Source organism: Scardinius erythrophthalmus, assembly GCF_964197995.2.
Source record: "Scardinius erythrophthalmus genome assembly, chromosome: 7".
NCBI classification, from domain to species: Eukaryota; Metazoa; Chordata; class Actinopteri; order Cypriniformes; family Leuciscidae; genus Scardinius; species Scardinius erythrophthalmus.
Window position 1 is genome coordinate 14,497,991 of NC_138227.1, and position 25,071 is coordinate 14,523,061.

The 25,071-nt window shown below is 35.4% G+C and overlaps 3 protein-coding genes across 5 annotated transcripts in view; 2 read left to right on the forward strand and 1 right to left on the reverse strand.

Moving 5' to 3' along the window:
- Positions 1–25,071, reverse strand: part of LOC308693715 (E3 ubiquitin-protein ligase TRIM39-like) — a gene marked incomplete at both ends in the record, with an annotated part of 764,022 nt that overhangs the window by 251,248 nt on the left and 487,703 nt on the right. The gene's annotated exons all lie outside the window — the stretch shown is intronic.
- Positions 1,149–18,394, forward strand: LOC308693589 (uncharacterized protein). 2 transcript variants are annotated; one of them, XR_014030482.1, is made up of 5 exons: positions 1,149–1,276; positions 15,684–16,092; positions 16,253–16,336; positions 16,449–16,511; positions 17,622–18,394. XR_014030482.1 is itself a non-coding variant. In XM_081370589.1 (5 exons), exons 1-5 carry the CDS (start codon positions 15,587–15,589, stop codon positions 17,678–17,680), a joined length of 609 nt encoding a protein of 202 aa, XP_081226715.1. In that variant the 5' UTR covers positions 15,527–15,586; the 3' UTR covers positions 17,681–18,394. The 2 variants fall into 2 exon arrangements, 1 of the variants encoding a protein (XP_081226715.1); XM_081370589.1 differs by lacking the exon at positions 1,149–1,276 and adding an exon at positions 15,527–15,641 and having other exon boundaries at positions 15,745–16,092.
- Positions 20,913–24,419, forward strand: LOC308693587 (uncharacterized protein). 2 transcript variants are annotated; one of them, XM_081370583.1, is made up of 10 exons: positions 20,913–21,052; positions 21,383–21,730; positions 23,006–23,104; positions 23,198–23,260; positions 23,333–23,398; positions 23,598–23,627; positions 23,746–23,811; positions 23,898–23,957; positions 24,047–24,106; positions 24,211–24,419. In XM_081370583.1, exons 1-10 carry the CDS (start codon positions 20,992–20,994, stop codon positions 24,252–24,254), a joined length of 897 nt encoding a protein of 298 aa, XP_081226709.1. In that variant the 5' UTR covers positions 20,913–20,991; the 3' UTR covers positions 24,255–24,419. The 2 variants fall into 2 exon arrangements, with proteins under 2 accessions (XP_081226709.1, XP_081226710.1); XM_081370584.1 differs by having other exon boundaries at positions 20,967–21,052; positions 23,198–23,239; positions 24,211–24,370.

The following is a 25,071-nucleotide window of genomic DNA, read 5'->3' on the forward strand; positions in this document are numbered from 1 at the left end:
TATCTCATTTACTTCTCGAGCTATATCCATTATAGTAAAATAGGCTCTTCCCACAACGTTGATTTTGCACAGTTTAGCGACCGTGAATCGAAATTTCATCTTTTTTTTGATAATTATTGATATTCAGACTCCAGAGAACATTTCTGCACTGGTTTGGTTCCGATCGGGCAAAAAAGTAGTTAACTAGTTACAGGGTTTCTGCAGGTTTCAGTAAGTCAAATTTAAGACCTTTTTAAGACATTTTAAGACCATAAAGATTGAAATTTAAGACCTACACGACGCATTATCCAAGTTAGATAGATAGTTACCTCGGTATCATTAGAGTATCTATCTATCTATCTTTATATCTATCTAGGATTATCTGATGTGTGTGTGTGAGAGAGAGAGAGAGAGGGAGGGAGATGTAGATTTTTTTTATAGAAAATTGTACTTTTGCATATTATACTGTAAAAACACAATTATTGTTGATTTTAGTTGATCATAACTAGAGAAGAAATGATGAGGTGATTAAAGTGACCAAAATGATCACGGTTATCACAGAATCCTGTTCATAAAGTACTAATACTACAGAATGAAGTCAATTCAACAAGTTTTATGTCGAAAAACAGCAAATAACAAATTGATTAGCATCTATATGCACTTTTTGTTTACGTGAACATTAAAATACCATTAAAAGTGATGGCCAGATTTTAAAAGAGTGTCTTGCAACATGTTATCTACTAACATGTACAAGTTCAAATAAAGTTTTGACAAAAAAGGTTTTATACAAAGATAAACCTCATATTTCAGCCTTTAAATATTTTTTTTATAAAAAGAATGAGTCAAAAAAGATAAATTACTGACATTTATACATTAGCTTATATTTATTAGTAGTGTTTGGGTGCACCCCCATCCTTCATGTTGACTGAGCTTTCGATGTTGTTATGGAAAGGGGTGATTGGTTGGTTCCTGTCACATGACCTGCGGTGTGTTTGCGGCATTCTGAAAAGTTTAGTTTTTTTTTTTCATCTCGTTGCGCATGGTAAAAAATTAGCGCGTCGCTTCAATTATAAGCGCGCTTGCCCGCACGCCTACATTTAAACAAACTTGAGTGCGCAAAAGACGCGATATGTGAACGGCCTCTGGTGAGCTAGCTCATATCAAGCCACAAGCAACTGGTAGCACGCGAGCGACGTGTTGGAGACCCCTGCTAGAGCTCCGCTTCGTAGGCTACAACTCGATACTTTGCTACTTTGTAATAACTTTCTGCGGCCAGCGTTTCTGGAAATGAACGAGGGTAAACACTTTTTAAGACCTGACTAAATGAAATTTAAGACCTAGGATGAAAATCTGGCTGTTTTTAAGACTTTTTAAGGCCTTAAATTTAAAGTTCAGAATTTTAGACTTAAGACTTTTTAAGACCCCGCGGAAACCCTGAGTTAGCAAAAGTATGTTTTTGACAAAATTCTAAATGGTGGAAAATTTATCATGGTGGAAATTAAATTGGACATATACGTTTTGTTCGCTATGAGGGATTCTTGTGATATAAGACACTTGAGTCAACGATTCAATGAAATAATGGACAGGAAATCAAATCCCTTTTATTGATACAGGTGACTCATTTTTAACTTTTTTAACTCAATTATTTTAGTGATTTTTTCATAAAGTTGATAAATTAAGAGAAATATTGTTTGGCAGGACCAGTTTGCTACATCTTTAATATCAGTATTAAAAAAGGAGATTTTTCCTTTAGCTTGGAAAGATGCAAAGGTTATTCATCTACAGAAAAATGCAGCACTGGGTTTTAATAGTCGACCAATACATTTGTATTGAAACTGACAGTTTGTGAGCAAATTCAATTATTCTTTAAGGAGAATAATTTGCTCTCCAATTTTAAGCATTGATATTGAGAGAGCATAGATTGATGACAATAACATATATTATTATTATTGTATTATAATAATAGTATTGTTAGATTTTAGCTCAGCTTTTGATGTACTGGGTTATAAATTATTGCTGGATAAACTGAAATATTGAAATGTTACAAATTTACTTCTCATACTCTACATTGTTTAAAAGTTAACCGTCTCATGAGACAATGTGTATTTATAATGGAAGTTATTCAGATGTGAAAGAGTTGCAATGTGGTGTGCATCAAGGAAGTTGTTTAAGACCAATGATCTTCCTCTTGTTTTAAAGTGTGTGCATGTATGCAGATGATAAAACATTATATTTACCTGCAACATCAATTAAGCAGTTGTCTACTGCTTTGGATGAGGAAATTTTACCTCATCCAAAGAAAACTTTTTACCACAACACTGTGGCATGTAGCGCGCAACGTGACTTGACGTGCTACACCCAGTTATAGTATTCGGTAGGGCCTACTTAAATCAGAAGCAAGGATCATCTACTGGAGGGAGGAAATGGTGCAACAGGTGAGCAAATATTTGACACTTTTGTTCTGATTCAAAGAGAAAATTATATTAATAAATGAAAAAAAGTTCTCTTCGTAGTTTGTTTCAGAAAGATGAGTGAAATAAGAACAATAGATAGTTAGTAAATGAAAACAGACATCACTGACTCATTTCTTTTGAATTATACCATGGGCTGTTTAAATACTCGATTCTGATTGGCTGGAAGGTGTGCAGTAAAACCGTTTAATGCACAGGTAGTTCCAGTCAGTTTGATTACAGTTCGAAATTAATCCGCTACACATTGGTAACCATAGTAACACAGATACACTTGCAAGCAGAGTGAGAGACGCATATGGAAACGTTTAGGTCATTCATAAATAATTGTAATAAATCCATTAAAGAATCATTAAGTTAGCTATATGCTTAAGCAACGAGGGGACTGTAGCTGCTAGACTTTAAAGAAGAGATCGACGCACACAGGTAACTCGCGCACGCATCTCTCTCTCTCTCTGTTCCTTCTCCTTCAGTTCTCTGTCTCTCTCTTTTAATAATGAATTTAAATAAATGTGAATTCATTCAAATAAAAGCAATCTGATGGCTCTACTTTATTTAAAGCGGACGGAGTGCAAGAACTGACGAGCCTTAACTTAAGAAATAACCGTCATTTTTACACGTCTGTTAAAAATATACACTGTAAACATCAGTTACAGCTTTAACTTATTTTTAACTTGGCAAATAACCAAGGTATAAGCGGGATAATCCACGGCTAGCCATGCATTAAAGGATTTTAAAGGAGAACTTGGTAACTTTTTTAACTTAATAAAACTGTCTAGAAATCATTTGGATGGTTAAACAACCTGTTCTGGTGATTCTGGTGACTTTCCCCGCTCCCCCCAGCGTTCCCAGGCGGAAAACCAACCTTGCAACTTGGGGACTAGCGTCCCGGCAAAATAGAAATTGGAAGTCTCGTGAGAAGCGGGAACAAGAACGAGAACGAGCGCGAAACACGAATCGCTTTATGGCAATTCAACATAAACACACACGCATGTATGATGTATTACCAGATTACCCACCTCGGTAGACAAAGCTCCACACGATTCAGTTGGCTTGCTCCGACCAAAACAAACGCACATGAGCAGCGGTAGAGAGGGGGAGGAGGCCGCCGCAAGTGAGTTTTTTACGACCGTGTTGTGACATATACGCCCCCCCACAGCTGTAGGGGGAGCTCGTGGGGAAAACATGCGACAACAAAAGGGAAAATCAGCGAAGAAGTGACTAGAGTTCGCTAGAGTTGCCGAGTTCTCCTTTAATGCACGACGTAGGTTGCCTCTACGAAGTCCCTTATCCCTTACTGATTCAACAGCCTAAAAGCTTCGATTAAATTAGGTGAAGTTCCGCAGTTTTCATACAATTTGTGAAGAAAAAACTCAAAACCAATACTACGTCTGTTTCTTTCACCTTGACCCAAAAGCCAACCGCAGAGGAATGCAAGTAACCGCAGCAACTACGATATTCGCGTTTTCTTTTTTCATAAGGCTATACCCTTCATTTTGAACTTTGTGTGTATTGAATGTTAAATTAGTTAATGATAACAAGACTGTTCATCATGGTGATTTGTAACAGACAGACAGTTCTTGAATCAGACAGTGAATGAGAGAGATCGACTGAGCGCGTACGATTACCTGCGTCTGTCTTTGAGGTCAAGTCATATATATTTGTTAAAGGGGTCATATAATGGTACATGCACTTTTACAAGTTGATTGTACTGAAATGTGTGTTGGCAGTGCCTGTACACAACCATCATAAAATGATAAAAATCCATCCAGTGTTTTTTTTTTCAATCCTCTTATATGTTTCCTCCTGTCTCAAATCAAGCTGTTCGATATTGTGACATCACAAAATCGACGCCCCTCTCACAATGGCTGATTGACAGCAGTGTTTCAAACACAGACCCGCCCTCGTGAGCGAGCTGTCAATCATAGCACGCGCCGATAGGCGCGTTCATTGTTGATAGCTGAAGTGCTGAGTAGAATGGCGTCTAACGATTGTGGTGTTCTTGGGTGTAATGGTAATAACGAACACAGCAGTCATGTTGATGTCCCTAAATCCGAACCGCTGAAGACGCAGTGGCTGAGTTTGTTTTCGAAGGGAATATTCCCCACAATCAATGTCAATGCTGTCATGTTAGCGCGAATCATTTCACCAGACTGCTTTACAAACGAGGATCAGTATAAAGCTGGATTTGCTAAGAAGCTGCTCCTGAAAAAAGGATCAGTACCAACTATTCGTGTTCCTGCTGAACCTCCAGAAGAACTGAAGTGAGTGTAACGTTTTATTGACCTTTTATATTAATCTTCGCAAATAGCTTGCACGCTTCACGATGAATGCGGCTATTTTTAACACTCAGGGTACATTACGGCATGTTTTCTATGTACGACGTTCTCAATATAATTCATAATCCCACGTTTTTAATGAACAACACCTTGTGGTTATTGTGTTACAAACGGTGTATGCACAGAACAGAGGGCCGGGGTGAGCAAAGCTCATTATCATTTAAAGACACATGCACTGAAACGGCGTGCTGAAAACAGAGCTGTTTTTGACCAGGTAAAATGAGTGTTTTCTTACAATACTAATGAGAATTTTTAATTAAAGTATATTACAAACTTTTAATTTAGACCCTAAAGAATCATATTAGCTTGTACAAAAATGACATTATATGACCCCTTTAAAAAGGTTGTTGTGTCCAAGGAAAGCAAAATATTGTATCGCCCTTTTAACGTTTAAGGCCTAAGGGTATTTACCATAAATGGCATTTCACAGTGCGAGGAAGCCGTGGGAAAATAAATCAGCGAGTCGCGCATTGAATCAATGCCATTGGTCTATTACGTGAAGCATCAGCGTTACCCATGCGACGCATTGCTGGTCAGCTGAGCCTTGAAAAGTGGAGCTTAAAGTTAAAAATAACACCTAGTTTTAAAAATAATTAACACCTAGTTTCATTACATTATCTTTTAATGAATCAGCGTTTTTGAACGTGTTTGTACATGTATGGTTTAATGACTCAAAGACAATCCGTTGCTGTAACAATGTAACTGTGCACTGAGTGACAGCCTTTCAATGTGCAGAGACGCTGTTTAGTTTCGGTTACATTCGTTACAGAAAATGTCCTTGATTTTTGTGCATGCTGAACACATCGTAACATTTATTTATATAGCAACACAAATATGAAATCCAAATATATAAATGATAAATACTGCATGTCGCGCTATTGAGCCACTCAAAATTACCGCAAGGGAAATTCCTTCACAAGACAGCCCTACATTCTATAACCCAAATATACAAAAAGAAATGTAATCAGTAGTGTTATTTTTGGCGGCCTGTTTTAATTTTAGTTTTAGTGTCAAGCTGTCATTTTAGTTTTTATTAGTTTTAGTCACGTTTATACTCTTTAGTAGTTTCAGTCGACTAAATGTCTGAGCATTTTAGTCTTATTTTAGCCGACGAAAACTGATGACATTTAGTCTAGTTTTAGTCAATGAAAATTGTATTTTAGTCTCTTTTAATAATGCAATTCTATTTAACCCAGTCAATATAGTGTACCACTATGGAAAAATAGCATAGTGTAGCTAAAGTATATCTCATTCTCGTCTCAATGAGATATAAAATAGCTCGTCTAATTCATGGAGGTGGAAAAACAAGTTCTTTGTGAAATCCAAGATTTATTGTATTAATTTAAATGCAAAAGAAAAGGCATGAGAGTTGTAAATTTTAAGTTTTAATTTAAAATGTTTGCGATTTTAATATAACTACATGGCTAAATATTTTACCATTTGCTTATAAATCTAGATGGAAGTAGTGCATTAAATACGTTGTTTAAATTGTGCTTAAGAGTGAATTACGTCTATTATTTTATTCGTCAACAATATTGCATTATACATTTAATTATAGTTATCGTCACATATATCGTTTTCGTCACTGATAAAGGTTTGTTCTTTCGTTGACGAAGAAACACTAATAATCAGATATCGAATTTGACTCAAAACACAATGTGATTCATAATTCCTTCCAATAAACCACCTTATCTTTGTATACTAAAATAGTATGTTCAACAATATGAATTGGAAATGCTGGAGAGATGAATTGATTAAGTTGAACAAAGTTCATGAATCAAACGACTCAGCTGATCAGAGTTCGTGAATCAAATGATTCAGTTTAAAGAGTTGTTCAAACTTCTCTCGATCAGTTCAAGTACAAAAAATTCTCTACATTTCAGAAGTAAAAAAAAAAAAAAAAAATTCAAAGTCCTTTGAGCCCGAAAAACAAAAGAAATTTGTAATTATCCTACCAGATGATGGTTTCAAATTATGGTTCAAAGGGGAAACAGGTCCATGGGCACTGGTCAGCTAGCCATTTGTGCATATTTAATTGCATCCACTAGGCAGACGATTCACCTCCAAACGATGATTTATGGCACAAAACAGGATACACTTGCCGATCACGTTCACATAGGAAAAAAACAGAACAAGAAAACGCAGCCTTGGAAAACACAAGGCAAACATACAATATTTAATTTATGATTCAATATTTCAGACCGTAACAAATCATATACATGCGCAGCTCAAATGACACATTAATTTAACTATTCGACAGTTATTTAACACATCGACACTCATTAATCACTCATTGTCTCAACTCAAGATACAATGAGCATTGTTACACGTGGTAGCTTTAGCCCACGGCTAACTAATGTTAGTTCAGCTCGCGCTGTGTGAGTGCGGCCTACTCAACTCAGCTCATATCAAATCATTTCTGAAATTGACATTTCTTTCATAAGATAACATATGATAAAAAAAATGTCACTCACCAAAACGAAATTGCATCACATATTCAATTAAAAAAGATTATTCAATAAAGATTATCACTCTGGGATCCACTAAGTTAAATATTTACTCCGATTTCCACTTCACCTTTCTCTCTCTGACGACAACACTCCAGGCTGATGCATCCAAAGTTTCCAAGTGCACACAATCACAGTTACCGATAGATTATGATTATCATTTAATACAAAGAGTTTCTGGAGAAATGCTCCGTGCTGTTGTCTTGTCTCATCTGATTCTCTCTGTCCATGCTGACAGCGGCGCCGGCGCGACCAGTGGGCGGGCGTTATGAATATGCCGCATGTCTATATATATATATATATATATATATATATATATATATATATATATGTGTGTGTGTGTGTGTGTGTGTGTGTGTGTCAATAATGACAAATAGGCATGATGTGAAAGAAATTATTTCAGTGATTTGAAAGAACAATACATGATTTGAAGAAATGTGATTCAATAAAATAAAAATAAAAACTAAATGGGGGCAGAAGCACAACAGGGCCTGCACTATTGCCATTTCCATTGTGAGGGCCTGGAATTGTCATTAAAGTGTGTGAGAGTGCACAGGCTATGGTCATCTTAAACCTAAACATTATCTTTAAACGTTGAGAAACACAATGAATTTGCTTGAAAACTTGGTTTAAAAAACAAAAAAAATCATTTGTTTGTGCAATTGTAGTAATAATTGTGTTTGTTCTTCTAAACGACTCACTTGATTTTATTTTTTCTCCAGAAAATAAGACATTGCATCTTATTCCATTTTACTCATCTATTAAATGCATCTTGATTTTTTTTTTTTTCAATATTTGGACTGGAAAAAAAGACAAAAACACTAAGTTGGAAAAGCATTTTTGCAGTGTATTTACTCAAGTTCTCTCTTAAAAAATTGAAAACACAATAGGTTTGCTTCGAAACATTGTTAACATGAGTTTTTTTTTTTAGCAAAATTGTTTTCTCTGTAACCACCATGACCTCTGACCTCAATGTTTTGTTTGTAGCTCATTCACAAAATCAAGTTGAAGTTAAAAGCTGTATTCTGACTATATACGTTTTCTTGACGAGACTTATTTCAAAAACATTAAAAAATCCAACTAATCCCAAACTTTTGAACGTTAGTGTACAGTATAAATTTCTTGGAGTAAAAAAATAAAACATCCAGAATATATTTGCTCACTATTAATTCAATTGGTTGTTAAATACTAACTAAGCCATTAAAAGGTTATTAGAAGATGAATCACGTATGTCTGATCAAATAATCAAATATCAAATGAAACCTATACCTTCGTGAATGTGTCTCTCTTGTCACGAAGGAGGCGATGTCAGTTTTCTCTATCACTCTGGGCAATGTGTCAAGGCGAGCCAAACACTGATGTTTTTCACTGAACAACATACTGATGTTTCGAACATACTTTTTCTTTCATGTACTGGTTTCGCCTACTATATAGTAGGAAAGTAGGCATATTCAAACGCACTATAAGTACACGTATGTCCAAATCTCGTGATAATTAGTACGTCACCCAGCTAATTCTCTCTTTTTTTTTATTGCATAACACATTTGATACAATTTGAATACAATTACAATTACAATATCAAATTCTTTTCTTGGAGGATTTTAAATTTATGTGTGAAGTCGTCATAAGTTAAAATTTGATTTGAGTTATTTAATAATTGAGATACCAGTATAATATCATGTTTAAACCAGTTTTCTATAAAGAGAGTCTTGTTTCTATATATGATGTTCATGTTGTTCCAGATAAAACATTTGTGAGGGGAGAAATTGTGTTTGTACAAAAATGACCAACAAGTTAGAGCCTGTTTATGGAAGTTTGACAGTTTGACTGGCGGTCTGTTGATGGAGTATGGCACTGAAGTAAGAATGTGATTTTACCAAGTTTTTCAAAGATAAAGTTTGGCACAATGTTCCACAAACTGTTTGGATTTTTCAAAAATCTTTTAATCCAGTTTAATCTCATTTGAAAAGTGAGAAGTCAATTACCCATAAACCCCCATCCTCAATTTTATTAGTCAAGATGTTTTTCCTGATTTTATGGGGTTTCTTCCTCCATATAAAGTTATATAATAGTTTGTCTAGATTGGCACATTGTAACTTAGGTATTTCTATTGATGTAAATAAATATGCTGCTCGTGAGAGACCTTCTACTTTAGAAAGAAGAACCCTGCCATACGTAGATATATCTCTTGCAAGCCAAGAGTCAAACTTTTTATTAATAGAGTCGTGTAGTAATGAGATATTACTCTCTGTCATCAACTTGTGATTGACTGATTTTTATTCCAAGATAAGTTACTAAATTATTTATATTTATGCCACATATTTGACCCAAATGCTTATTTTTAAGAGAAAACAGCTCACATTTTGAAAGATTTAGATTCAAGCCTGAGCTTTCAGAAAATTGGTTTACAACATTTAGTGCAACTCCTATTTGGGATTAATTTTTTAGAAACAGGGTTGTATCATCCGCCAGCTGTGAGATTTTTATTTCTCTTTCATTTAATGTAATTCCTTTGAATGAACTCTTGTGAATTAAATCACAGAGAATTTGAGCCACAATCAAAAATAGAACAGGCGAGGTGGGGCAGCCTTGGCGGCGGATACCTTTGTTAATGTAATATCTGCATGGGTGAAGTCCCATTAGCCAATTTAACACAACTGTTTCCTCCCATGTACAGAGTTTTTACAGCATTAATAAAATTCTTACCAAAAATTAAAAAAGTTTAAAGTGTCAAAAATAAATTTGTGGCTTACCGTGTCAAAGGGTTTTTGAAAGTCTAAGAATAAAATAAGGTGCTCATCATCTAGAAAGTCTTTGTATTCAATCAGATCCAAAACTAAGCGAATGTTAGTCCAATTCCTTGTTAGTCCAATAAAAGCTTTTATTGACACCAGGCACAGCGAACGACAGGTTTTTCAAAGTGGGGATCTATGACGTCAAAGGGTATAAAACACCGCCTACTTCAACACTGACTGTTTAGCCCTGCCCATCGATTCGCGCTGTTTACAGTTTAGGACCCAAGGGCCAGATATTTGAAAGAAGACCCGCAGTCAGAATTATAATAAATTGAAGAAAAGTTTTACTGAAGATAGTTTGCAGTTTCATTAGCAGAAGTCAGCTTCGAGACTCACACAGGAGTTCGTTGGCCGCCTCGTTTACAGTTACAAAGATCACAGCAGTTATACCCTACACCAAGGTCTAAGCTACGTCATTGCTTACAGGTTGAATGATTCTCACTGGCTAAGAAATAGATAAACATAATAATTTTCCACACATAGATAGACTGAAGCATATCTGCACCGATTATGCAGCTGACACTCGTACCCTGAAATTAGGCATGTCGTGACCTTCCAGGCCTTCTGGGTGCCAGCATGTCCAGAACAACAACTCAGTCAATCTCCAATAATGCCAGTGGTTCCTTAACCTGTAACCAAGATAACACACACACCGACACACAGCTTTTCTAAGGTTGCATATGGCTAGGCTCTAACTATAAACAGGAGAGTCCTCTCAAAACATCAAGATAATGCGTTCTTTCTCTCAAGGAGAGCTACACTTTAGTCTAACTGGAAAGTAAGGCTTTAACAAATAAATGGTCCCTTAAACTATTGTCTTCAATGACCCCAATATGTTTTAACACGTTGATGACCTTTCTCAAACACACAGAATAAATAAGCAAGCACTGTTACTGCATTCAGATATCAAATACAGACATTAAAGAATACAGTAATCACACTGGTAACTTCTACAACAAAGTAAAATCTCCAGAGAAGTCATTCAACTCATGTGATATTTAGAAGGAAAAATATTGATTAATACCTTGATTATAATCACTCATTAAATATACATTGAAGCAGTGGATTCCAATAATATGCAAAACTGTTATCCAATCATAGCAGTGGGCGTTTACTTCCAAGTCTTCAATGCGGCATGCCGATAAAAAAAACGTTTCAGGAGCTATAGGCTCAAAACCAGGGTAGAAAATAGACTTGTTCATTTTGATGTTTTTGAATGTAAAAACCAAGCAAACGTCATAAGTTGACCTCAGACAACAATATAAAAAAAATAAAAAGCCAGTTCATGACCCATTTAAATCCGACTAAAGGGATTAATAGAGCATGTACTGATCTAGTGGAAAACGAAATATTGTCACATTTTACTATATACCAATATTTTTTGATTGACCGTTAAAAGTTTTAAATGGGACAATACATACAGAGCCGCCTATTGCCTATTAAGTTCAGGATATCTTTGGTCTGAAAAGTTACTAATTGGCTTACCTAAAAATAAGTAGCCTAGTTCTATTTTTTCTTAACAATGTATAATTAAATACTAGTCACTATTCAATTAATTACTAGCATCTAATAAGCAGTTTCTAATGAATAAATACTGGTATGTTTAAAATGGTAGCCTACACTAAAGTCAAGCCAAGGCACCTTTATTTATATAGCCTAGCACTTTATAAAATAAAGATAAAGCATATAAATTCAAAGCATATTTACAGTGATAACAGGAAAATGATTCAATGATGCAAACAGAGTTTATTTCAGCTGTACAGCAGCTCTAAAAGAAAATAATGTCATCGATCAGACGAAGCCAGCTCAGTGATGATTCAGTTCTATTGTAAAGAAAGATCATCATTTATTAAATTAGTTAATTTCATACTACCTAATGGAATGGATATAGCTAAAAAATAAGTAGGCCTTGCATGAAAATATATACTAATACATTTTAAGGATTAAATGTTAAAACAGCTTGCTATAAAATGTGATTTATTTAGATGAACTTGTATAGTAAAGCATACTATAAAGAAAGGTAACAAGGAAAAAATTAAAATTATGATTTAGACCTCCAGTGTTATTTTTAAGGTCATTTAGAGGAAACACTTTCACATGCTCATGTCGCGGTTGTTGCAAGCGGATCTTTAATAGCTCATGCAATAGGCAAGATATACACATACAAACACCTGCTGTTGTGATATATATATATATATCACATGCTTTGTGTGACTCTCATACAGATCTGAAAATAAACTAGTTAACAAAGCTATTAGTACAATGTTCTGACGGGTAGTCTCAACCATAAATTGATTTTTGTATTTTCTATTTAAAAAATGGTCCGCAGGAAGAAAAATGGTCCTTTTATTTTAGAAATCTTTTTAAAGTGAGTGAGATGCCCACTGATTATCACTGGCGTACTATAGGTAGGTACTCACTAGTTTTGCAAGAGGACATGCATCTAACAATCTATGACAATCACACGCCGACTTTGTTACAGGATGTGGTGAATATGGAAACCAGCAACTCTAACTGTGACAGTAAACTAGTCTTCCCTCAGCCCTCAGTTTTTTAAATTGAGTCATTTTTTTTTTTTTATTGAACAAGAGTATACCAGCAGTATCAGTTGAATCACAGCTGAGTGTATAGTGCTTTACTAGTACTCATGTGGTAGTAGGAAATTGTATACGTGGTTAGAGGTATGTGGAGAAACTGAAAAAATATAATAACCACAATGGTTAAGGATTACTGTTTCTTGCTAATGACTATTCAATGTATTAGGTGACGCCATTTTTAGAGTGAGCTATGATAAGTTAAAGAGACAGTGTATTTGGACAGCTGGCAGTTAAAAATGGTGATTTTGAGGCACCGGAGTACACACGTAATTTTTTCCACGGAACCAGTTCTGCGCAAACTATCGTGAAGTATATCCGATTGAAAATCTCGAACGAGAAACAATGTGGGGTGGGACTTGATTTTGTCCATCGTGAATTAATTGGATGGTTGTGGTTTGCTATTGGTCGGTCTCATGTGAGTGACAGCTTGTCCAGCCCTCACACCATCGGAGAAGAGATGTCAAAAGGCATAAAAACAACTATAATTTTCAAAAACTGAATAGAGCTTATCGAACTGTCAAAAGATTCATGAGTGATTTAGAGCACAGAAGAACCCCGTCACATAAAGGCTTATGAAGGGAAGTTTCAGTCAAACAAATTAACAAAAACAAAAGCCTGGCAGTTGTGCATAAAGTTGCATTTCAACCACCCCTAATCAAAGCTTATGAAGAGAAACATTTACATGAAGACTCATTTTTAAATATAGTAGTCAACATTTGATGTGGATCAAAACCTTTCATCAAAGTTATACATGAATTTTGAACAATACCCATTCTTGTCTTAGGACAACTTTGATTAACTTTTTTGATCCACTTTAAAAGTTAACTACTGTAGCTGCATTCACTGATGAATGCTGTGTTGCAATGGATAATCCAGATTTAAGGACTTCTGGATGGTTGGTAAATGGCCACCCCGTTAAAACGTGTAAAGGAGTCAAAACAGTGGCAGGAATTCCTCTGTTGCACACAAATGAAGATCTGCTGCAAGGAGACTGTGTTTTTGACGCCTGTACCGAACTGAAATGGGCAACGTATGATGAGAAAAATTATAGAATGCTTCAGCATTCTGTCCTTTTAATTTTTTTTGGGGGGGGTTAGATGTCTTTGGTTCCTGTTGCATTCATCTTTATGCCGGAACTGCATCCAGAGTTCGTTTGAAAGTGGACAGAGACCCCATCTTTTCATGGGTCTCGGCCCGCTTGTTTGGTGTGCACCAGTGTTCGGATGGCAGCGTTCACATTTAATTAAATGAACCGCATGAACAGAGCAATCGAACCGTTTTCGTTTTAATCAAACCAAACCTGCCAAGTGTGAACACACCCTAAAGGTACATATTACTACTCTAAAGTATGAATATGCCACTTTTAGGTGTAGATAAGGTACAAAGTTGTCTCTTTAAGGGCACTTCCCCAGTGATAAGCTGTTGTTTCTGCAATAGATACATTTTAAAATTACTCATTATTTTGTGCATGCACAGTTTCTGGGACCCCAAGAAAGGGAAGTTAATCTGAAGTTTACTTAGAGGGAACTCTGTGGTTAGCCATTTTCAGGGCTGTCACATGCTTTGTGTGGTCTTGAAAAAAAAAAAAAATTCTGTCTATATTAGGACACATTTCTACCATTAACTTTCATTGTAAGGACAAAAACACAAAGAGATTTCTCAAAATATCGTCTTTGTGTTCCGGAAGACACAAAGTCATACATGTTTGGAAGCATATGATGGTGAGTAAATGATGACACAATTTTTGGGGGTGAACTAGCAATTAATGTAATTATAGACAAAAGCAGCTCTATACTAAGGAGCAGTGTAGGTGAAATGGAAAATGACAGTAGTAATCTACGGAGCCCTGCACATGAAATGCAGGAAAAAAAATTGTAGGCTAAATCTAATTTGTTCCCACGATTTATTAATCGTGCACACAAACTCTGCCTCATCTGGGCCAACTATGGCATATATGGCTCAGTTCTGGCAGCGGCAAAGGTCACATGGGCCACATCTGGGCCACACACAGCAAGCCACACTAACACTAAAACCGGCTTGATGTGTGTGGACCAGATATGGCCCATATGACCTTTGCCAGAACTGAGCCATATGTGCCATTGGCCCAGATGAGGCCCGGATTTGTATGCTGTTGCCAGCCACACTCAGGGTGAGTCATCACCGTCATTCCATGCGGTATGTGGGCCAGAAGAATGTGGGAGATGTGGGCCACAACTGGGCCAGATGTCATTTGCTACCTGGGAACGAATTATTAAATCGTGCGCACAGTTGAGTAATCGAGGGAACGAATTAGTAAATCGTGCACACGATTTAGCCTTCTATTTTAATTTTTTCCCTGCATGTCATGTGCAGGGCTCCGTAGATTACTACTGTCATTTTCCATTTCACTTACACTGCCTTTGTCTATAATTACATTAATTGCTAAGCAATTATCACCCTGTATTTCCATTGTATTTCCCCTGTATTGTTTACTGAGAACATACAGTATTTAAATGGCTAGTATTTCGGATGCTATCTGGGTTCCCTCAATTTGCTAAATTGTGCGAACGCTTTATAAATTGAGGAAACAAATTAGTCAATCGTGCGAACGATTTACTTATTTTTCTTGGATGTCATGTGCGGGGCTCCGTAGTAATCAATAATTTTGTGCTGTACTCACTTGTTTTACAACCAGAAAAATGGTTATACCAGTAATAACAAATAAACATACTTCTTTTGCAGTTATAGAGAGCTGGGCTGACAAATCACACCTAGATTGCCACATATAGCGTGAAAAGCATTGTGTGTGTGTGAGTGTGTGGTTATAACGGAAACATCAAGTGACTAAAATACTTAACAGGTTCTTTGAATGAGGCTTCCATTAGTGCTTGGTGACTTCCAAAGACATCTTGCTTGATAAATATGGCATACATTTTAAAGCTTTGGATATTTTTTACTGCTCTGGTGTCTTCAAATGGTAAGTAATATAAAACTATTTCTTCAATCTCCATATCTATAGATTTACCTGTGAGAGATGAAAAGTTGGATCAGTCACAGTTTGATGCTCTTCCACTGTTCAGCTCTGGACCGCTGCAACACAGGATGGACAGAAGTCACCATCAGTTCCTCTCTGAAATCTGAAGTCTTTCTCCCATGTCACTTTAATATAAGCCTTGACAATGAAACAGACACTGTGAAATGGACCCACAAATCCAGTGGAGATACTCTTCTAAGGATCATGAGTAATGGCAGTATGTACTTTGATAGAACAGAAGGACGAGTGAGTGTTTTTCCCCTTCTGTTCAAAGAAGGAAACTTCTCCATCCTCATCCACGATCTGAAGCCTTCAGACATCGGGCCGTACTTTTGTGATCGGAGCAGTGAACGCTGGAGAGTGGAAATCATAGAATCAGAGCCTCCAGTTGAGAGTAAGTTCAGTCCCTGCATGGGAAAGTCTTTCAAATTCAATTTAGAGGAGGAATCACAAAATGGTGTGAGGATAACAATTTATTAAAGATAAATATTATAATTATTATGACATCAATCATTTTACATTTATGTAACATAACATTTCTATTTGTGGCACAGAGTTGAACTCCTATAACTCCTGGTTATTCTTTTTTGCTGGAGCTGGACTTTTCACTCTTCTTTTTATTGTATTCAATCTCACTGGTGAGCATTATACTTTTCATTCATTATCCAAAGTAAAAATTCAATGAACCAGTATTTACTTAGAGAATTGATGAACTGACTCCAATTTATTTGTTTGTAAAACAATATTCAGGCTTAAATAACCGTTGTATGAGATCATCCAAATCTTGCTTTATTAATGAAGAACACGATGAAGGTAAGTTCAGTAAAAATTATTTGAATGAGATTTTAAGATCTTTGTTTGTTTGTTTTTCTGACGAACGGGTTGATAGATTTATTAATGGCACTTATGCCAGTTTATACTGTATGTTTATAAAAAATAGGAAAAAAGATGATTTTTTTTTTATTTAATTTACATTTAATTACAGTTCCAAAGTACGTTTCCAATTGCTGCTAATGTGGTTTGAAAAAAAGCTGATAATGCAATGTGAAACTCAATTCAAGAACATGATTCTTCAAGTCAAAATCAGTATTGTATCAGTCAAAAAGAGTATTGATGGGCTTAGAGTGGTGCAGGTTATGACATCACTTTGTAGGCCAAAACGCAGAAGCGAGTTAGCATTTTAGCACTTCCGGTTCCATCTTCCCGAAGTCAATGGGTTTTTCTAATGGGGTTTTGGTTAAATGGCTGAAATAAGGTCTGTGGTGAACACAAGCTCAAGACACTTTCACGTTTATTCTATGACATAAAATACATCAGTATTACCCAACTTGGGATTTTTTTTAAGATGGTACGTGTCTTGAAAAAGGCGGTAGCTAAAAAGTGGCTAATTGGGACTACAGAGGCTGTCAAGGAGATTAAACGTCATCGCGCCGAAAAGTTAAGCTCAGTCCGGCTTTTACAGCATCGTTATGGTTATAGTTGTGCTCTTACAAACTATTCAAACTCAAACGTTAAGGGAAAATGTTTTTAGATAAAAACTGAAAGAGTTGTCGGAAGCTTAGTGATGGTGACGTTGAATTAGTGGGACCGTGGTGTAGTTCATTATCGTTAATAGCCTACCTTTAGCTTTTTACTTCTGGCAGCTGCATTTAGGCTTCAAAATTCATAAAAGTTGTGTACATCTGTGATAATTATCTTGATGGACAAAACATGCAAGTATCATAAACGTTTGTTGATCACAGAGCTTGTTTTTAGCGATAATCCAAAAGCCTATGGGAAAATCCTACTGAGTTTTTGTCGAGGGAACCAGTGTGATGCTAACTTCTGGTTGACCTACAAAGTGACATCATACCTGCACCACACTATTGAGCTCAAATATGCTAATTAAGCAAGCTAAAATGCAATTTTTTATTTATTTATCAGCATTCAGAACTCCAGATCCAAAGGACTCTACCATAACTACGGTATATGGTAATATATAATGTATGTTTGGAAAACTGTTTCTATCATAAGGACGAGAATAACCTGCAAGATTGTTTGAGTCAACCAGGAATAAAACTGCAAATGAAGAAATGCTGACAACAGTGGGAAATAAAAACAGGATTCCCTATTATAGATGATCAATCATGTCATCTGTTTTGAAATATTTTTCGATTTATTGATTCTACTTTTAAAAAAGGTTGATAAAAAATTTAATAAATTTGTAAGCCACATATGTAAATTGATGTGTAAATGAACTTTTCCTTTGTGTAAGTGCAATGTACAAATCATTTAAATGCAAACAAACAAGAACACTGTTCGGATGTACGATATTTAGGTTACTGTATATTAAATGTGTCAACGTCTCTATATTTTAGTAATCTTTGTCTACAATTTTTATAAAGATTATTTTAAACTTGAGACTCGGGGGAAGCTGTGAAAAAAAATGTGTAGGTGAGGTGTTAGGTTTAGTTTTGTTGCCTTTTTGTTTCCACATGTTTGTCTTTTGTCTTTGCAGTTCAGTTTAGTCTTGATTAATCCCTAGTTAGTTCCCTTAGTTACTAATTACTTTCACCTGTTGGTCATTTTCCCCTCATTATTCCTTGTGTATTTACACCCTTATTGTTTCCTCTGTCCATTGTTCTGAGTCATCTGAGTTGCTAGTTCTTCTGAGCATTCTTGTTGGGGATCATTGAATTAAAGACTGTTTTTGTCGTATTTCCCTTTCCTATTCACTGTAGCGAAGCACAACAGTATGCTACATTTATTTAAAGGAACACGCCTACTTTTTGGAACTTTAGCTTATGCACAGTATCCCCCAGAGTTAGATAAGTCCATACATACGCTTTTCATCTCCGACGCACCCACCGCTAGCTAGCTTAGCACAAAGACTGGAGGTAAATGGCTCCAGCCAGCATACTTGCTCCCAATAAGTGACAAAATAACGCCAATATTTTCCTATTTACCTGTTGTGATTTGTATAGTCACAGCGTGCAAATAAGAAGGTCACATGAGACACAGCCATCTTCTAACGGTATACATAATGGGAACTATATTCTCAGAAGGCGAAGCACTGCTACTTCTGCGGAGTGATTTACTCCCAACTCTGAGCGAACTGTGCTCCTCACCACGGGGCTTTTCAAGTGCTGCGAGCAAATCACTCCGCCCAAGTAGCAGTGCTTCGCCTAATTTCTCATTTGGTAATAAGATTACGTAAATGCAGCTTTATCCATATCAAATTTTTTATCACATAATTAAAGTAACGGTTTATGTTCATATTTTCGGTCAAAATCTCGTTTCATCCCACTTTACCTGAACTGAAGTCTTCTGTGAGGACGTGTACTGGTACTGACAGAGAAGCATGTCCTTTGGCTGGCATACTTCATGAGGTACAAAAATAAGGAATTTAGAGTAGGCTATTGCTAAAAAGAAAACATGCTGAGAGAAAAACAGGCTGAGGTGTCACATGGATATTGCTTGACTATTCTGTCCAGTAGGTGACGCTATAGCCAAAACTTTTAGCTTCAAGTTTTAAAAGGAAATCATGTATGCTAGGCCTATCTTAAACAGGCACTACATGAGGTAAAAAATTAAGTTTAAATAATTAAAAAAAATTAAAAATGCATTCAACATAGCTGCATTTTCTGAGAATTTATTCAGCAACATCTGACATGTAGCCTACCTTCTTTCTCTCCATTTTCTGAGATTTTATTCAGCAACATCTGACACCTCCATTCTTCCCTCTTATTCCATTTCCTGTCTCATCTCTCTCTCTCTTCTTTATTGTTGGTTCATTAATATTAAACAAATTATTTACATACTGAGTGGAAATGTCAGTTTAAAAAGTAGTGCCTACTAACTATATCTCAGGATATCTTTGGTCTGAAAAGTTACTAGTTGGCTTACCTAAATAATAAGTTGCTGAGTTCTATTTTTTCTTAACTAGTAATGTTTAATTAAATACTAGTCACTATTCAATTAATTACTAGTATCTAATAAGCAGTATCTAATGAATATGTACTGGTATCTTTAAAAGAGTAGCCTACAAGTCAAATCACCTTTATGTATATAGCGCTTTATACAATACAGATTGTTTCAAAGCAGCTTTACAGTGATAACAAATGATTCAGTGATGCAAACATTGATCAATGTTCAAACAGAGTTCATTTCAGCTGTACAGCAGCTCTAAAAGAAAATAGTGTCATTGTTCAGCTGAAGTCAGCTCAGTGATGATTCAGTTTTGTTGTAAAGATTATCAATTATTAAAGTAGTTCATTTTATTTCAATAGGTACTACCTAATGGTATGGATATAGCTAAAAAACAATAGCCTATATTTTAAGGATTAAATGTTAAAATAGATTGTTATAAAACATGATTTATTTAGATGAACTTATAGTGAAGCATACTATAAAGAAAGGTAACAAGGAAAGAAAGAAAATTATGATTTAGACCGCCAATGTTATTTTTAAGGTCATTTAGAGGAAACACTTTTTTAACATGCTCATGTCGCGGTTGTTGCAAGCGGATCTTAAAATAGCTTGTGCAATAGGCAAGGTATACACATACATACAAACACTTGCTGTTGTGGCTGGGGCACAATCCTCATTTTAGTCAAATAACTATTACTTTGTTAACTTTAATACAACAGCAAATGTGATTGTTTAAAATCAAGGAATTAGTTTTGTGTTTATGAGGATGTATGATAGGTCTAAATTAAATAATTTGCAATACCTTTATGCAAATTAAGGCTGAGATTGCATAGCAGTTATCCAACAAGATGTCATTTCTGTCAAGGTAAGTATAAACTATAGCCTATGACGTCAGTGATGTCAGTGATTAAAGGATGTGTGAATGAGTTGAACAAGAATCATCTCTGGCATACCATACTCAATTATGCAATTAGTTTTGCAACAGGGCATCCATCTAACTAAGAAGTTTATCTTACTTACTGACTTTGCTACAGGATGTGGTAGTAGAAATGGAAACCAGGCAAGTGGCCTGGTGTTTGCAGCCTCAAAACACAACTATGCAAAAAGAAAATATATCTACCCTCAGCCTTTAATGTTCTCAAATCTATTACAAAACACATTTTTCACTGTTTGGTCTTAGTTACATCACTAATCTGACAGTAAAATCATATTATATGCCAGTTACAGCCTAAATGTCAAGTAACTTGGCTGTGAATATGCAGCTCTAAACCACCACATGAAAATAGGCTGTATGTGTGAACTTACAGGAAATAACGTGATGTGAAGGACATCAGCCTACACTTTCTCTACCTCTGACTTGGTATTGCAAACTTTGACATCTTGAATGACATGCATCATGTACATTTCACATCTTTGGATATTTTTTGGTGCTTTATCTTCACATGGTAGGTTCAAAATACCAGCACTATCGAATATGATGTAGCATAGGCTAATATTATGGGCAAATTATTAATATTATCAATAATGATACAAAATAAAAATATATAATTTCTCATTATTAGCAGTTCTGATATTTTTACATGTATGTTTTTAAATAATTCAAATCTTTATTTTTTTTTTTTTTACATTTTTTAAATTGATGTGTTGAACCAGACATTTCTTTAGAAACATTCTTTAGAACAATTTTTGATAGCAATCAACTCTTAAGAGATGAAAATGTGTGACTGTGTGATATGATACTGAATCAGTTATATTTCGCTGCCCCTGCATTTTAGCTCTGGACCGCTGGAACACAGGATGGACAGAGGTCACCATCAGCGCCTCTCTGAAATCTGAAGTCTTTCTCCCATGTCACTTTAATATAAGCCTTGACAATGAAACAGACACTGTGAAATGGACCCACAAACCCAGTGGAGATACTCTTCTAAGGATCATGAGTAATGGCAGTCTCTACTTTGATAGAACAGAAGGACGAGTGAGTGTTTTTCCCCTTCTGTTCAAAGAAGGAAACTTCTCCATCCTCATCCACGATCTGAAGCCTTCAGACATCGGCCCGTACTTTTGTGATCGGAGCAGTGAACGCTGGAGAGTGGAAATCATAGAATCAGAGCCTCCAGTTGAGAGTAAGTTCAGTCCTTGGAAATATCTAAGAATGGAGCTTTTTGTGACTGGGGGAAGTTGTCACAAGTATCTCAATGTAGAACAGTTATCACATGTGTTTAAAGATGCAACTCTGTAAAAAAACAAACAAACATTATGATAAAAAAAAAAAACTAAAACATATGGTGGAAACAATATTTCAGGTATTGGATGGCATATTGGTGCCTGTATAACTTAAAACAGTGTCTATCATCAAGTGTTATAATGTTAATTTGCAATCTACTTGAAAAGCATCTTTTTTTTACATTAAAAAATAAACTGATGACTACCGTACAACATACCACATCCATGATGAATCAGAGCTCATTGCAAGTGGCTTGTTCATAAAACATGCCAACACAAAACACCTGTAGGGCAACCCACTTGATGCTAAAATAATGCAATAAATATTAACTAAATAACGGAAAAACACAATGTACATCACTGATAACAAAACTAAGGACAAAAACATTTACATAACTGCATTGTAAAACATAATATCAGTAAGTCAAGGCAACTCATGTTTTTACATGACTTTAACTTATCAAAATAATTTAAGCAATTATATGAGATTCAGCTTGATTTTTAAAGTCAGTTTAATATAATTTAGATTACTTTTGATTACTTCTTGACTTGATGTATTCCTGTAATGATTTGTATCTTTCTTGTATTCTGTAAAGAATCAAGCTTGCTTTAAATGTGCTACATGTGTCATGCAGGCACCTCTGGGAATGTCCTTTTACTGCTTTTCACCATAATTCTGGTAATTTAGTTTTTACTTGCAAAAACATATATTTGACAGCATTTTAATGTAAATTGATGTTAAACAGGTTTTTAATTTGTCCTTTTTACAGTATTTTTTGGGGGGGTAAAAATGACACCGTTTTTGGTCACACTTTATATCTTTCATTTATACTAACATTGTTATGTACTTGTTCAAGGTGGGATACGAATAAAGTTAGGGACAGGTTTGGTGGTATGGGTAGGTTTAAGTTTGGGTTAAGGGGTAAAGGAAGGATCAACTGTGTAATTATGCAATTACAGAAATTAAAGTTACATGTAAAAACATGTGTATAAGCACATTGTATCAAATTATTAATTTCAATGTTTTTTACAGTTTGCATTTTTACAAGTTATTAATTATTGGCCACAACAATGCTTTGATTTGTTAATCCCATTTATTTTGTGTTTCATAAATGTCATGTCATACTGTTTGAATTTTGCTGAAATCCTCTAATAGGTTGTAATTGTCCATGTAGGAACACCTGATGAGTTAAATCCCTGGTTATACTTCGCTGCCGGAGCTGGATTGTTTATTCTCCTTTTTATTGGATTAAGTGTGTTTTCAAAATGTTGTGGTGAGCAATGGTTCCTTAAAAAAGCATAATTCTTATTTACACAAACCAATGTTACAGTATCAGCTCTGTTTAAAATTCTCTTCTTTTGGACAGCAAATCACATTGGCCTAAATGGATCATCCAAATCTAATCCTGGTAATGGAGTTCAGAGTGAAGGTGAGCAGAAATGTTCAGTGAGTGACATTCTGTGGAGTTTATTGACCTTTATGAAAATCATTTGACTCTTAGGTAATAACCCCCCCGAGGAAACACATAATACAGAAAGAAGTGAACAGAGAAACAGAAACAACAGGGGTAAGAAACATCACTTAAATGCTTTACTTGCATGGTTTTGAAACAATAAAAATCCATGAATGGCATTGCATTATAGGAAATATCAAATGAGAAAAGATCTAGCATCATTTGTTTGCCACTTGTTCGTTTGTCTATCCGGGGACAGAAATATAATACAGATACAATACTAAACATGTTTGTCTTGATCCTATTTCTGAAGGTCTGAGACGGGGTTTCACAACTGTTTATGGTATGTGTTTCTCTTCTGTTCACCGTTCACTATAGTGACAGACTTGTGCAAACTGTAAGATTTTACATTAGCCTTCATTTTGGGTAAAATTATATAAATGTATTTTTTTCATGTCAAGAAAATGATGTCCCTGCTCCTCCAAATCGAAGTCCTGCTGTGCAGCAGGGGCAACATCCTCAGAGAGGTGACTCATCGATTCATTTATTATTACTTGATAAATCTAAGATAAAATTATACAACTCTAAAATAAAAAATAAAATAAAAATTCAGCTTTTAGAGCCGCTCCTGATCCACTTGCAAGTCATCCTTCAGATGCAAAACCATACTATGGTAAGACAATGTTTGTGTTTGGAAAACTGGATTCGCTGTATATGTGCTAAGAATGGAAATAACCCAAATATCTGTTTTAAATATTTCAGTCAACCAGGCAGAGCTCTCCATTCCAGGCAATGTTGGCAAAAAACGGAAAAAACAAAAACGTAATTGTTCATTGTTCAGTTTAAAATGTCACTTGAATGAAACAAGGTGTACTTTTTTTAAGCCAAAATATCTTAATTGTCATTTTCTTGATTTTCTCTAGCAGATTTACAGTTTAAAAATCCAATTTATGGAGACTGCACTGATTAGAAGTCAGATGACAGAGTCCAGTTCCACAGAAATCCACGTTTCAGTCTGTTTAATTGTCCATTTCAATCATTGCAAACAGTTTTCAATATCTCAATAAATGCTGATGTTTGACACTGACATAATGGAAATCGTTCATTTCATTAAAACAATGTTAAGTGACATTATGAAAAACTAATGCTTCAAATATATTATCCTGCTACCTCCCTTGTTTTGCATATTACAGACAGCAGTTGGTGCATTTTAGTATCAGTTGTTCAGAAAACATATTGGTGAGAATTGTTTGTCATAAAAAGCCAGGTAATCTTCACATTTTAAGGAGTTGTAATATCAGTTTCCTGTTAGGTTAAAGTAGTTCACTTTTAAATGAAAATTCTGTCATCATATACTCACCCTCATGTTGTTTCAAACCTGTATGAATTTCCGTACTACCTTCTGCTGAACAGAAAGGAAGATATTTAGGAGAGTATCAGTAACCAGACAGTTTCTGGGTCCCATTGACTTCCATAGTATATACTACTGATATTCTTCTAAATATCTTCCTTTCTGTTCAGCAGAAGAAAGAAATTCATACAGGTTTGAAACAACATGAGGGTGATTATGACAGAATTTTCATTTTAAAGTGAACTACTCCTTTAATAGATAGCCTATACACTGTTGGATATCTTAACTGAGGTCATTCGTTTTCTGAACATAATCAATCATAAAAAATATCTCTCTTTTCAAATCATCGATCAAATTTCATCTAACGTGTTGCAAACAAAATGTAGGCCTATACATATCTAGCATTCCTTTAGGCTAGGCTACAGTACCATATTGT

Excerpts from the sequence above, each read along its gene's own strand:
- LOC308693589 (XM_081370589.1), top strand. The coding sequence starts at position 15,587 with ATGGCATACATTTTAAAGCTTTGGATATTTTTTACTGCTCTGGTGTCT. Across the intron at positions 15,642-15,744 it reads TGCTCTGGTGTCTTCAAATG|CTCTGGACCGCTGCAACACA; the intron begins GTAAGTAATATA and ends TCCACTGTTCAG. Across the intron at positions 16,093-16,252 it reads ATCAGAGCCTCCAGTTGAGA|AGTTGAACTCCTATAACTCC; the intron begins GTAAGTTCAGTC and ends TTTGTGGCACAG.
- LOC308693587 (XM_081370583.1), top strand. The coding sequence starts at position 20,992 with ATGACATGCATCATGTACATTTCACATCTTTGGATATTTTTTGGTGCT. Across the intron at positions 23,105-23,197 it reads TGTGTTTTCAAAATGTTGTG|CAAATCACATTGGCCTAAAT; the intron begins GTGAGCAATGGT and ends TCTTTTGGACAG. Across the intron at positions 23,628-23,745 it reads GGGTTTCACAACTGTTTATG|AAAATGATGTCCCTGCTCCT; the intron begins GTATGTGTTTCT and ends TTTCATGTCAAG.